At 38.9% G+C, this 13256-nt stretch overlaps 1 protein-coding gene across 1 annotated transcript in view; it reads right to left on the bottom strand.

The window, feature by feature from the left end:
* Positions 1-228: 228 nt before the first annotated feature.
* BEGAIN (brain enriched guanylate kinase associated) overlaps positions 229-13256 on the bottom strand; it is a 65673-nt gene continuing 52645 nt past the window's right edge. Inside the window, exons 2-4 of the mRNA XM_067555168.1 lie at positions 9129-9236; positions 4986-5069; positions 229-2322 (exon numbers count right to left, since the gene is read on the bottom strand). Coding sequence (XP_067411269.1) covers positions 949-2322; positions 4986-5069; positions 9129-9236 — 1566 coding nt within the window. The 3' untranslated portion in view covers positions 229-948. The remainder of the gene's footprint in view (positions 2323-4985; positions 5070-9128; positions 9237-13256) is intronic.

The raw sequence follows: 13256 nt of genomic DNA, 5'->3' as shown, positions 1-13256 counted from the left end.
TTAGAGGTTTTTTATCGTATCTTGAGATTTTCCTTCTTGAGGGTTAAATAGGTCTGATTCTGTCATACTGAAAGGTGTTGAGTAACTCCAACATGGTGCTGGGTGACTTCAAATCCCACTGTATTTAATGGGAACCCGTTTCAGGATTGATCCCAGAGAGAATAATTGTGAATAACTGCATTCCCCAGAACATATTTTAAAGAGGACAAAATCAAAATATTTCCACTGGTGTCTTTTATTAAGTAATGCAAAATACAGTACTAGTTATGACACTTCATGCATTTTAGACAATATAAATGCAAGCCTACAGAAAATATGTGACCAAGAAACCCTCAATTACTTTGAGGTAGTATACAAGGGAAAATAGGAAAGCAGAAACACAATGGAGTAAAAGAACAAAATATTTGTATCACTTTGTGTATACATTTTTCACTCATAAATACATATGTATGAAAGAACTTAGGGTTCATTTCTGTTCTCATTTAAAAATATACTTCTTTAAATTCACCATTCTCATACATTTCAGCTTCACATGACACAGAGTTGATGGTATCTTATCGAGTGGGTTTGATTTTTGTCATCACAATGATGATTTCCTCTCTTCCTCCAAGAGTTCAGGCACTGATGGCCTCATGCACAAAAATAAATAAGAAACCTGCTTGAAGGAAAAAGGTTGCTGCTCAAATAGCTGAGATTAAGGATAATCTAATAAATACCATTTTGTTTATAAAAATATTTCAGGTTTATAAAAGGGGGAAAGGGTGGTCTTCCAGATGGAAAGGATGTTGTGTGAAAAGTGCTGTGTAACATTTTTAACAGAGTTTTGTTTTAAACATACAGTACCATTATGAATATTTGTTTTATAATAATCCTGTGTCTTAGAACCCTATTGTTCAAAAGAAATATCAAATGTTGTTTGTTTGTTCTTATTGCAGTTTTGGAAGATATTTAATTTAGAAGGGTTCCATATAATTGTGCTTTTGTAAGACTGTCTTTCCGACTCAAACCAGTACTCCCAGTCCGTTGAAACTGCTGTTGTTTGCTGTGAAGACCTGAATGGCTTCCTTGCTCCATGGAAGACTGATGGATCTCTGAAGCCTCCATTGTACTCTGATTGAGGGATTCCGCTGAGCTGTTTGGGCTTACATCAACGTATTCTCTTTTCAACACTGGGCTACTTTCGATGCTTTTGCTACTGCATAACTGGACTGTGATCCTGTCATTCTTTTGGTCTCTTGATTCTTTTGTTTTGTAAGAGGGCAACTTGTCCTGTTTACAGCTAGCGCTGATGTCAATGTTCAGGCCACTGTCTGTTCTGAGGAAGCAAGAATCTACAAGTCTGCTTTGACAAATATCGTCTCCCTCTGAGAAACTATCTCCTTTGTAACCAGCATAGATGGGGCTTGTTCGGCTCTCTGCTTTTTTTATAGGGCTGCTGTAGTACTGCTCTGAAAAACTACAGGGTGATAGTCTGCCAGTGTTCCTGTAAGAATATGCACCAATGTCCTCTACGCTCAGCTGCCTCCACCGGCTGGGTAAGTCTTCTTCTGAAAGATGTGCGCTCCTGCAGTCATTACGCATTTTCTGAGTTGCCAGTGCCTGTTGTGTAGTTATGGCTGAGAAATGAAAATGCTCATTAGCATAAGGTGGCAGAGTCCTAGTAAAAGTGGGAGAGTTCTCATTGTTATCAGCAAGTTCCATTTGCTGCACAGATTTTGACTTGGCAAACCTAGGACTTCCCTGATGTTCATAACCAGAAGGTGACTTTCTTTCAAACATTTCGTCTCTGCTACCCAGGTAGATCGCTTGCTGAGAGGCCGTCAGAGTATTGGCCTGGGCGTTCTCTTTTTCCTCAGATGTAACACTGAAACTGGAGTAGGAGCTAGAGGTTGGTAAAGAGGTAACGTATTCTGGGAAGGCTTCATGAGAGAAGCTAGAATGGAAGCCATCTTCCTCCACAGTGCTGTCAGTAGAGTTCTGGGACCTCAAAAACCCCACATCTTTCATTTGCATATCAACACTTTGTCTCCTCTCCCTCCTCCTTTCCTCAGGGCAATAAAGGGCAGTGTCACTGCAGTAGATGTCAGACTTATATTGGGGTCTTTGGCTAAGCTTCCCAACAGAGTCCTGAAAAGAGTGATCCCTTGCAGATGTGCTTGACAAATGTGAAGACAAGCTGTTTGGGTCTGGTTTCTCCAGTACCTTAGCGATGACGCAAGTTGGTATGTTATCGGCAAATGATGTGTGACACAGGGGTACGGAAAGGCTGCATCCGTGCTTTTCCAGGTGGAGGCTGACTCTCTCCTGAAAATCAGATGGCAGCTGTAACATAGAGAAATGGTAGGAGGAAGGAAAACAAGATGAAAGTCATTAATAGTGTCTAGCTATGCTTATGAATCATAGACGAATGAGTGCACCATAGAGCATTATTTATTTCAATGTATACATCGTAGCTTCATTGATGTCAATGAGCTGTGCTGATTTACATCAACTGAGAATCTAACCCTTGGATTCTTACTTGACCCCCAAACACTGAACCTTTTGAAATTCACCCATCACTATTACTATACATTTTTACAACCACTACCATATACCAGAAATCAAATTTTTCTGCTCCTTTATAACAAATATACAGTGGTCACTCTTAAAAGCTTACCAGCTTCATTATATCACTAAATAAGGTTATTACTAAATAAGTAGATAAACTTCCTATAATAGCATAAGGAGTACTGCAAATATTGAAATAAACATCCCTATTACCTTAAGGCAAAAAGTTTTTAAGGGTGAGCACTGCGGATAATGATTCTACATTGTGTAAAATATGGTTCCTCGTTTTCCAGCTTCATTTGAGAATTTTGATACTTGGTTAACCCAGAGACCTTAAGGCATTCAAAATATGATGTGAAATGTGAAATGGCAAGCCTGTTAGTTTGGATTAGTGTTTTTTAATCTATACACTTTCAATGATATTTTAAATTAATTCATATGTTGTTAATTTAATCCATGTATCCTCCATTTGAAGTAAGGTATGTAATATTGATAATACTCTGGCAGATAGAAATAGTAGTAATAATAACTACAGATGCAACAAAGATTGAAAGAACAAATTGTAAAATAAGATCATATAAATCACCATAAAGGTGTGGTTACTATTGCAAAAGAATCGGGGATCATTTAGCCTGAAATTACTATGCTGGATAGGTGGCATTTTTGTGAGAACATACTGCAATAATTACACTACTGTTTGATCTATTTTATGCATTATTTATCTATTTATATTATGAAGTATTTTAAGGAAAAGAACTATCTACCCCTTGTTGGCTATTGACGCTGGGTTTGGAATTACTAAAATGGTATTGATATCATGTTAGTGATATGCCATACCACGATTCACACTTCTTTCATCTTCTAAAATTGCTTGTTCATGGATTTGTCTAGATATTCAATGTTTTGCAATGCATCCTCTTATTTAATCTTTTTAAAGAAATAATTGTTCCTCACAATATACTCAGAGTTTCTGAGTAATAAATGCTTTCAGTGATAAATGGAGTACTTGCCTCTTCAGCTGAATGGATGACAGAGTTTTTGGAAACTAGGGGGAAAAACAAACAAAAACCCAACTAACCAACAACAAAACTCCCACCACAACACACCACCCTGGATATATTTCAGTCAGTGGAGTATTGGGTATATTTAGGGCCCAATCCTGGAAATGCTTGTCACTGGGGACAGTGCTTACCGCATTGCTCTCAGTAGCAATCATTTACAGGATCAGGACATTAGATCATTTGGAAAGTCTGCCTCTGTTCCAGTAAGTCATTGTCCTTATTGACCAGAACCCTCAGTTACCAGATGTATTTAGTATCTCTTAGCATTATACTGATATTGAAATAGCCAATAATTTAATATTTAGTTTTGTGCTAATCTGTCATAAAACTGCATAAATGAGGCAATTTGTGTTAATGAAACTGATAGAAAGAGCTGGCGTTTTAATAGCAATGACCTCTGCCATACAAACATACATCTTAGAGGTACTGCCCAGTATAAGACAGTCCCAAAAGTTTGCTTTGAAAAAGACCAATCTCCTGGTCGCAGAGTGAGACTAGACCAGTAAGTGCCTGCTCCACCTCCCATTAAATCCCATTGATCTCAATGAGGGTCGGATCAGGCCAAAAGCGTCTCAGAGGTCATGAGATGACTTAAAAGCCTGGGGTGAAATCCTGTCACTACTGAAGTCAATGACAGTCTCATTGACTTTAGTGGTCAGGCCAGGATTTAACCTTAGGTTGTGCCATGTGACAAGAAAGTTAAAAGATATTTTTCCCTATTTTTTGCTATGTTTTCTACCATGAATGACACAAATATAGCCCTAATCATGATTATTTTTTTTAACCATTTGCCACATCTTTAAAGTGTCAGTTTCTCAAACTTCAGTTGCCTGGAAGGTTTAGGGATAAGTCCAATTTAACCAAAATTTACATCCTGGAAATCAAAGAGGGTTTTCTGGTAGCCTTAGAAAAAGATGTCCTCTCTCATTAGCTTGTTTTAAAATAGATTTTTGGAATTTAGTCGCATATGTGGGAAATAGCTCCAGGGGGAAAATTGATCCTGGAAAGACACCTTGATGCCTTCAGGATCTCATTGTTTCTTTTATCGTTTTACATTATAGTGGCCTGAGCATTCTTACTCTTGATTTTTGCTAAAGTTTTTCTTTTTGTGTAAGCTCGATCCAGGCCCTTTCCAATCCATACCAGAACTTTTGAAAAAGAAAATACCATCAAATTTCAGCTGAAGCTGGGATTTCGTTAACAATTCCCTCAGCAGTACAGAAAACCAACTGGTATATACACCCCTTTCTGTTTCTTAAAGGAGAAAAAAATATCACAGCTTTAAAGGCAAACAGGTTTTGGAATTGATCACATGTAATATTATGTTTTCCAAGAAACATTATGTCTTTGTATATTCATTAAGTTTGGTCACATTACCTCAGAAAGCTTATGTGCCCTGTCGTAATTCTTGCTGCACTGGAGCAGCTGAGCAGCTAAATTGCAGTCCTTTCTATAGAGCTCCTAAAAAACAAAAAAAAGCCTGATTTTTACGGCTTGCAGCTAACCTGAGGCTTTGATTCTTGCTCCTACTTCTGGACGCCCTTTGTATGTTTTACTCTGGGAAAATGCAGAGCACATTTCAATTTTCGAATTCATTAAATTTCTATTTTTCTTACATGGTCCTGAAATGTTGCTCTACTGATTATCAAAGGAAAGGTAGGAGTGGAAGGGGCAGAGAAAAGGGACTAGAAAGAGAAATTTGAAACATATTAAAAAACATCAGTCTGCAACTTAGAGTATTGGGTGAATACTTACCGTTGGGAACTCAGCATTACATAGTAAGCATTCCTGAGAGACTGAGTACCTTAATAAATATGAACTCTGCAGTGAAAAGGAAATTCGACTTAAGCACAAATATTCTTGTACTGAATATCCCCCCAAATCAACACCTGGATATCACTTTAGGGATACCTGAAATAGTCTCATCAGGTTGTAGGGGGGAATTCATCATAGAAATTAAGTTTTAATATAATTTAAAACATTCTTTTGTCTCTTTCTTCTCTGTGTGAAATCCTCTTGGTACTTCCTGGTTCACTAAAGATATCCCAGAATGCCCCATTTGGTGACATCAGATACTAAGGCTGGCAATGAGACTTGTGATATTTGCAATATATTGCATTCTGCACTACATTTAATGAACCAGGAAGTAACAAGATGATTTCACACAGAGAAGGAAAAAATAAAGCGTTAGTTATGTTGTTTCTGTGCTGATTGGCTCCTGCAGCCTATTTAGTGGGAGAATACAGAACAGAAATCTATGTTTAATTCCGTGTTCAGTCTTCTTTGTATTACTTTAACGCACATGACTATTCGCCAATGCAGCACCTATAAGGCCACTGAGATACTAATTGTATAATGTTCCATTCGGTGCCATTACAAATGAAGCTTATTTTCAGAAGTAGGACTGATAGTTGTGCAAAGATGTGGCACAGAAAGGATTAAAAACCCTACAGACACCAGGCCATGCAAACTTGTAAACATTTTTAATATTAATAGAGAAAATGTGTTTATGATTAAAATAGCTTAATTTTTTTCTGGGTGCTATATGCGATTTTCATTTCACACAGATTTCTCCATTTTATTTGTTCTCTTAAAAACGTGTACATTTTCTATGAAAAGAACAAGGGGGAAGTCTCTTTTCTGAATATCTCTTTTGAGAAAATGTAGATAATTTGCAAAATCAGTCCTACAAGAATTTCCTGGGATCAGCTTGCTATTGAAGTGGGCAAAGCAGAAGTAGAGTTTCTTTGGTCCATGTTGGATTTACATCTGCAGATTCAAATGCCCTTAAACAATGTTTGCAAACTATGATGCTTTATTTTATTTATTTTATTTTATTTTATTTGACTGAGTATATACCTCTCACTCTTTGCCTCAAATATAAAGATTTTAAAAAAATCCCTGTTACCAGGTAATTCTATTTTTAATTTTATATTAGTGAATCAGATCCTAACTCTGAAAAAACAGATGCAAACAGTAGGAATTCAAACATTTAATTTAAAAACAAAATCTCTGTTGCATGTGGTTCTGGCATATATTACATATATATCATACATCCAGCACGTTGCTGCCTGATATAGAAACAAAGACAGCCATTTTATGTTCCTAATGGCACAATGTGGCAGTCAAGAATGAAATCGTTCCAAAGTCTGATCTCTTATTTCAAGACTAGGATGCTTCATTCTCTGTGAAGACATCATCATGGAAAGTGTAGAATACATTTTTGAGACTTTTTTATATTTAATATCTTTAAGAAATAGTATGTAGAAAATTACGTTAGTTGAATGTAGTGGATGTACCTTATCCTCAACATGACAGGATACACTACCTGACTGGGATCAGTCATCTCTTTGAATAGAATATTAATCTGAACCAGCCAGAAGTGCAGCAAGTAATAGAGCAATACTCAATAAGTGGCATCCAAGGGTCTCATATTCCTTCACATGTTTTCTGAACTCAAGGTACCATTCACTAGTGGTCTCCATAGTGTTGGGGAAAATACCTTCCATTTAAGAAATATCAGGAGGGCAAGGATATGCTCTTTGTCTCATAAGGGTCTGATGTTCAACAGCTTTTCTAGTTAACAATTATGTATAATATGAAAGATCTATGTGGTAGTTCTTGATCAAAGTACATCGGGCCAAATTCAGCCCTCAGGTTCACCAATGGAGCTCCATTACCAGAAGGCAGGATTTTACTCATTGTGACTCGCTTTGGGGTATGAGGAGAGGAGTATAAGCTCCAGTCTTGTTTGGGGCCTCTAGGCTCTGCTGTAATACAAATACTAAATAATTATAACAACAACAACTTCTTAGAGGATACTCCATATTCCAATTCAATTCACTATGACTGTTTTTAAACAACCACAATTGAAAACTGCGATTAGTTGACATGTGGGATCAAATCCTGCTTTCATGCAATCTCATTGATGTCAGTGGAGTTGCAGGGATGCAACTGTGGGCAGATTTTTACCCATTTATACCAGTGTAAATCTGAAAAAAACTCCAGTGACTTCAGTGGAATTACACCATATTTACATCAGTATATTTGAAACTAGAATTTAGCCCTTGTACTTATAGGGTCCTTTTAGTTACAGGTATTGGAATAGCAAATTTATTCCATTTTTCTGATGCCCTTATTGTGGTACAAATTAAGGGCCAGATTTTGAACTCTTTGCTCCCATTATTAAGATGTTACTTGTATGAGTGGTCCTATTAAAGTCAATGGGGCTATTCGTGGAATAAAATACTCTTAAATGTGACTAAAGGTTCACAAATATACATATGGGACAGTATGTAAAATGTCTTAACAAGAATATAATGTCTTATCTAGCATAAGTATTTTTCTTAATAGCTCCATCTGGGGAGTGGGATCATAATGAACTAAACACATGCAATCTGTCCCTCTTTGCCATCTCTTTTGAAGTTTGAACAATGGAATGATTTCATGAGCTTGTTTGCCAGTTTCAAAATGCATGATAATTTTCAGCAGTGTTTAATGAAATGCATGACAGTTGCAAAGGATATTCCATGTTTCATTTCATGTGGCACTAGATACAGCACTGCACCATGAGCTATCCCCAGGGGAAAACCTAAATTCTGGGGCTGAGGTGGGTCAGTCCTGAAACCTTTTCTCATGCAAACAGTGCTTACTAATGCGAGGAGTCCCTTCCAATGAGTAAGGATTGGCTGATCTGATCTCTTTCGTGAGGTGAAGAGCTTAAATGAGAAATAGTAAATTTAGGCCCATATATCGGGCCATAATCTAATTGGCCATAATCATTTTTAGAATTCTCTTTGACACCTACGTCCAATGCAAGATGTTCACCACACCATACGTAGGGACATACGCTTCCATCAGTCTGCTTGGTGACCTCCACTGAATGTTAGGGCATGTCTACACTGCTACGGCAGCAGACATCAACGCAGCGGCATCAATTGAGTGGGTCTGTGTAGACCCACTCAGTCGATAGTAGAGCACTATCCTGTCGACTCAATTAGTCCATATCCCCGAAAGGCGGAAGGCAGTATCAATGGGAGACGCTCTCCCATCTACGTAGCTTTGTGAAGACGTCACACTGCAGAGACGTAAGTATGTCGACGTAAGATATGCCAGTTATATTATGCAACTAGTGTATCTCACGTCAACCCAGTGTGGCAGTGTAGACCAGATGTTACATAAAACCCAATAGCACAATGACACCCTTTAAGAGTATTTAGCAAGCTGTGTTTATATATAACATATAGCTATGTTTAAATTTAGTGTCCCTAAATCCTTATAACTTTTTACATAGAAGAAAAACCATTAGGAACAGTCACAGCAACACAGTAATTGAATTGAAAGAAAAGCTAAAATTTTACAGTGAAGGAAACTCCAGACATAGTAACTTTTCTGATCCTAGGATTGACAAGTCACATTTACTGTAAATAATAGTAAATGATTCTATAATTACATATAAAATATATTGCCTAATTCACTTTCATACATAACCTTGAGAAGTAGCCATACTTAAATACTTACATTGTCTTCTGATAACTTATCTATTGTCACCTTGGCATCTATTAAATGATTATTGAGCGCTATTATTTCGTGGCTTAAAGCCCTTTTTTCCTCTTCGTAATGTTGACCCTGTGTATAAAAAAAATGGATTGGTCAGTATTTTTTTTCCGCTGTAATATAATTCCTGAAAAATACTTATAGCATGATTCCATTTTCAAAGCCAGAAGGATGCACAACATAAACCAAGCATGTTCCTTTCTGGCTGCCAGATAAGCTACCACTTTCACTCAGCACACTAGGCAATCTGCTGTGAAAATGTGAAGGCCAAATGTAAATTAGACAAAGGGAACTAAATGGCAAATCAAAGACTACCTGGCTTGATCATCCTCTACCATCTATAGGCTGCACTGGGGTTTCCAGCCTGAGGAGGTGGATCAACCTTGGCTTTCACTCTAACAAGTTTTCCAACAAATGTGCCAATCACACCTATTTGCTTCCATCTTCAGCAAGCAGGAGGAGCAGAAGCATCACAGAAAATGACTGGGCTGAGCTGGTTTTCTTTAGCCACTTACTTTTTCTGGGCACTCCCAGAGATAGACAAATCAGGTTGTTTGTATCTAAAGTTAATTTCCAAGATGAATGGTTTGCCTTGATGGAACTGAAAGTGTGCAATCAGGCAGCAGCAGAGACAAAAAAGCAAATACAGTACAATACTGTGCTAACACCGCTAAAAAAATAAGGGGAAAGCAGCATTTTTCTTCTGCATGCTAAAGTTCAAAGCTTGTATTAAGTCAATGTTCAGTTGTAAACTTTTGAAAGAACAACCATAACATTTTGTTCAGTGTTACGAACATTTCAGAGTTATGAAGAACCTCCATTCCCAAGGTGTTCGTAACTCTGAGGTTCTACTGTAGGATCTTTTAAAAAAACCAGCATGGCAAATAAGAGTAGTAGGCAAGATAACCACTGACCTACTTCTTTTCTGCATTGACTCCTCACTCTATCAGTGGGTCCAGGACCCTATTTTTCACACTAGATTTCTTTAAAAAAATTGTGAAGGATTTTCTCCAACAGGCAAACTATATTATATACTTATATTTCCCAAGTGCCATGTGTGTCAATATGACAGAGTCAAGGAAAAGTGTTCCATCTCTACAGGCTCCATGTTGTCTGATAATTGACAGCAATGGGAGTTAGGTGTCCTGAGGGCACTGAACAAATAACAAGGTTAATTATCTCGTTGTGGAGCAGGCGGCTACAATAAAAAGAGATTATTAAAGCACAAAGTGGCAAACTTGACATACTAAGCAGTTCTCTAAAGAAAAGCACATTCTAAAATTGTCTAAGGGAACTTAGTGCTTAGTTTAAAATGTGCCAGGCTGACTGCAGCTCCCTCCTTGTCCCCAAAAAGGGACAGGACAGGCAACAACAATCTGAGATTCTCCAGGCTGTATCAGCTTCTTCAGACTGTTCCATCACCCTGCCCTGGAATGACCAGTGATAGGTAAAAGGGTAGTTCAGTCACCTTGACCATTCTGGCCTTAGCCTCTCTGAGCAGATGGCCAGTCATACTGACAACTAGTGCCAGTGTTGGTGATGGGTTGTATATGTGTAGTGGGAAGCCAAAGGATAACATTTCAAAAGCTCCTAGGTCTTATTTTTCAAAGGAGACTAAGGCATGTAAATCCCATTGCCTTTCAGTTACACTTAGGCTCCTAATGGACAGATTTTGAAAGGTATTTAGGTGCCTAACTCCATGGGAGTTTGGTGCCTAGGTGTTTTTGTATATCGCACTAGGCACCTTTAGGTGCCTAAATACCTTTAAAATCTGGCCCTTAGTCATTTTAGGGCCATATTTTCAAAGGCATTTAGGTTTCTAAAGCTGCATCAGGCATCTGGTGGGATTTAGAAATCTGACCAGAAAGTCAGTGGGAGTGAAGTGCCCAATCTGCTTGGGCACTTTTGAAAATCCCACTAGGCACCTATCTGCATTTTTAGGCACCTAAGTACTTTTGAAAATCTGGCCTTCGGCTCCTAAGTCACTTAGGTGCTTTTGAAAATTTTACCTGAGGTCTATTATATGCAGATTTAATTTTAAGATATCCCTGTATATGACAGCCACAATGCACTGAATACCATTTGCAGATGATGAGTTCTCATCCAGTTGGGTTCCCATTTGTTCTCAGTGCCCCTGAATTCAGTTGTTGTTGCTCCTGTACAACAGAACTGAATTGGGCCCCAATATATTTTCCAATGTTGGAAGGTTTTGTACAAACTAGGAGTTATATCCTGTATTGATGGCTGCATACGAAAAGGACTGGCAGATTAAAGTGGTCTGATTAAAGGGCGATACCTTCCACTACATTGAATAGTACTGAATAAGGTTGAATAATGGTTTCCATTTTAATTTAGTTACTGATAGTTTGTCACTCTGACATTTTCTAGCCTTGGCATCTACCCAAATGTGACTGATTTTTTTTTTTAAAGTTTCATAGACTTCTCATGGTTAGAAATTGCATTATTAATGTCAGCAGTCCTGAGGCAGAGAGATAGGGATAAATTCTCTGCTGGTGTCAATTGGCACAGCTCTATTGAAGTCAATGGTGTTTACACTAAAAGGGAATTTAGTCCATAATGTCAACAACAACGCAGTATCAGCGTTAGTAAAGAGGTGTAAGGTGCTGTTTTCTCAGTGTGCAGATGACACCACATCCCACGTCGCTGACTTGGACAATGCAGTTCAGTGCCTTAGCCAGCATCTAGCTGTGATAAAAACAAGCTGATTGAAGCTCAATCTCGATAAGACTGATGTGATGCTGGTGCCACTGAAGGAGATGGTGGAGATATCATCAGTCCCTTTGACTGAGGGAGTATGCCCACTATTTGTTATTGTGAGTTGCAACTTAGTGGTGATTTCAGTCCCCGAGCTCCTCTTTGATGATCATAGTGCAGCAGTGACCCAATCAGCTTTTTACCAACTGTATCTAACTAAGAGATTATGACTTTTCCTTTCAGATGTGGAGCTTGCCACTGTTATCCATGCCCTTGATACATCAAGAGTAGACTATTGAACTGTGCTCTACATGGGTCCATTCCTTAAAACTATTTGGAGGCTCAAGCTGGTGCAAAACTCAGTAGCTTGTTTATTGAGTGGGACACTTCACTGGGAACACGACACCAGTGCTCTGGGACCTGCACTGGCTGCCTATTGGTGTCTGGGTAGAAGTTAGAATGTTGGTTATGGCCTAAATGGCCTGGGGATGGCCTCCATAATGCCACTACTGCAGTCAATAGGAGTGTTCAAGCTGCACCCCTCTTCTTATAAAAAGGGGTGGAAATGTGTTTCTGTAGGTGTCTGGATGTCATCCCATTGTATAATTAGCGAAGGTGTTAAAGCGCCTAGAGCCTTGGATAGGCATCGTTTTATAAAAATTAGTTTTAAATCTAAATAAATAAAAGTCATGTAAAAGTATCGAGCTGTTCAATTGCCTGTCGTGGCATGGAGGTTCCTATTCTCAGCTCTTAATTCCTTTGCTCCTGATCAGGAGGTTAAGTCTCCTGGTTTGGAGGGCTGAGGAGATCCCCTAGGCTATGCCCTATGGCAAGGGTTGCTTTAGGCAGGATCTCTATGGTTACAACCTGAGATCCCAACAGGAGGGTTCTAACTCATAGTCTCCCAAACCACCCATGGACATAGACTCAGAGCTATGCGTGTAGCAGCATAGGACAGTGTTCTGGCCCTTGGAACCTATGACCAGTAATCATGGATCAGCAGCCAGAGACCCACCCCAGCCAAGGGGTAGTAGGCAGGGAAGTCAGAATCCTCACCACCAGAAATCAAGGGGCAAGAAGCAGCCAGAACTTGACACTCTTAGAAGCTGACAGCCCAACCAGAGCTTCCCCGGTGGATGACAGGATGCAGCCAGATCCCCCTTCCAGCCCAGAGCAAGCAGCAGACAGTACGAGGGCTAGCAATCTGACCTCAGTCCTCCACGCGGTGCAGGATGAAGAACAATCGGGGCAGAGCCTCAAAGAGCAGCTTGAGTTACCATGGCACCAACCCAAAGAGATTGAAAAGCCAGCCAGGAACACTGCATTTCCTATGTCTCTAAAGCTTGTTCCATGCTGCAGCCAAGTCAGACTTAAATT

The sequence above is a fragment of the Emydura macquarii genome, unplaced genomic scaffold (genome assembly GCF_026122565.2).
Source record: "Emydura macquarii macquarii isolate MOO-44397 ecotype Brisbane River unplaced genomic scaffold, CSIRO-AGI_Emac_v2 contig_1551, whole genome shotgun sequence".
In the NCBI taxonomy this organism is placed as follows: Eukaryota; Metazoa; Chordata; order Testudines; family Chelidae; genus Emydura; species Emydura macquarii.
The sequence above is the reverse complement of the archived record's forward strand: the minus strand, read 5'-3'. Positions and strand labels throughout refer to the sequence as shown.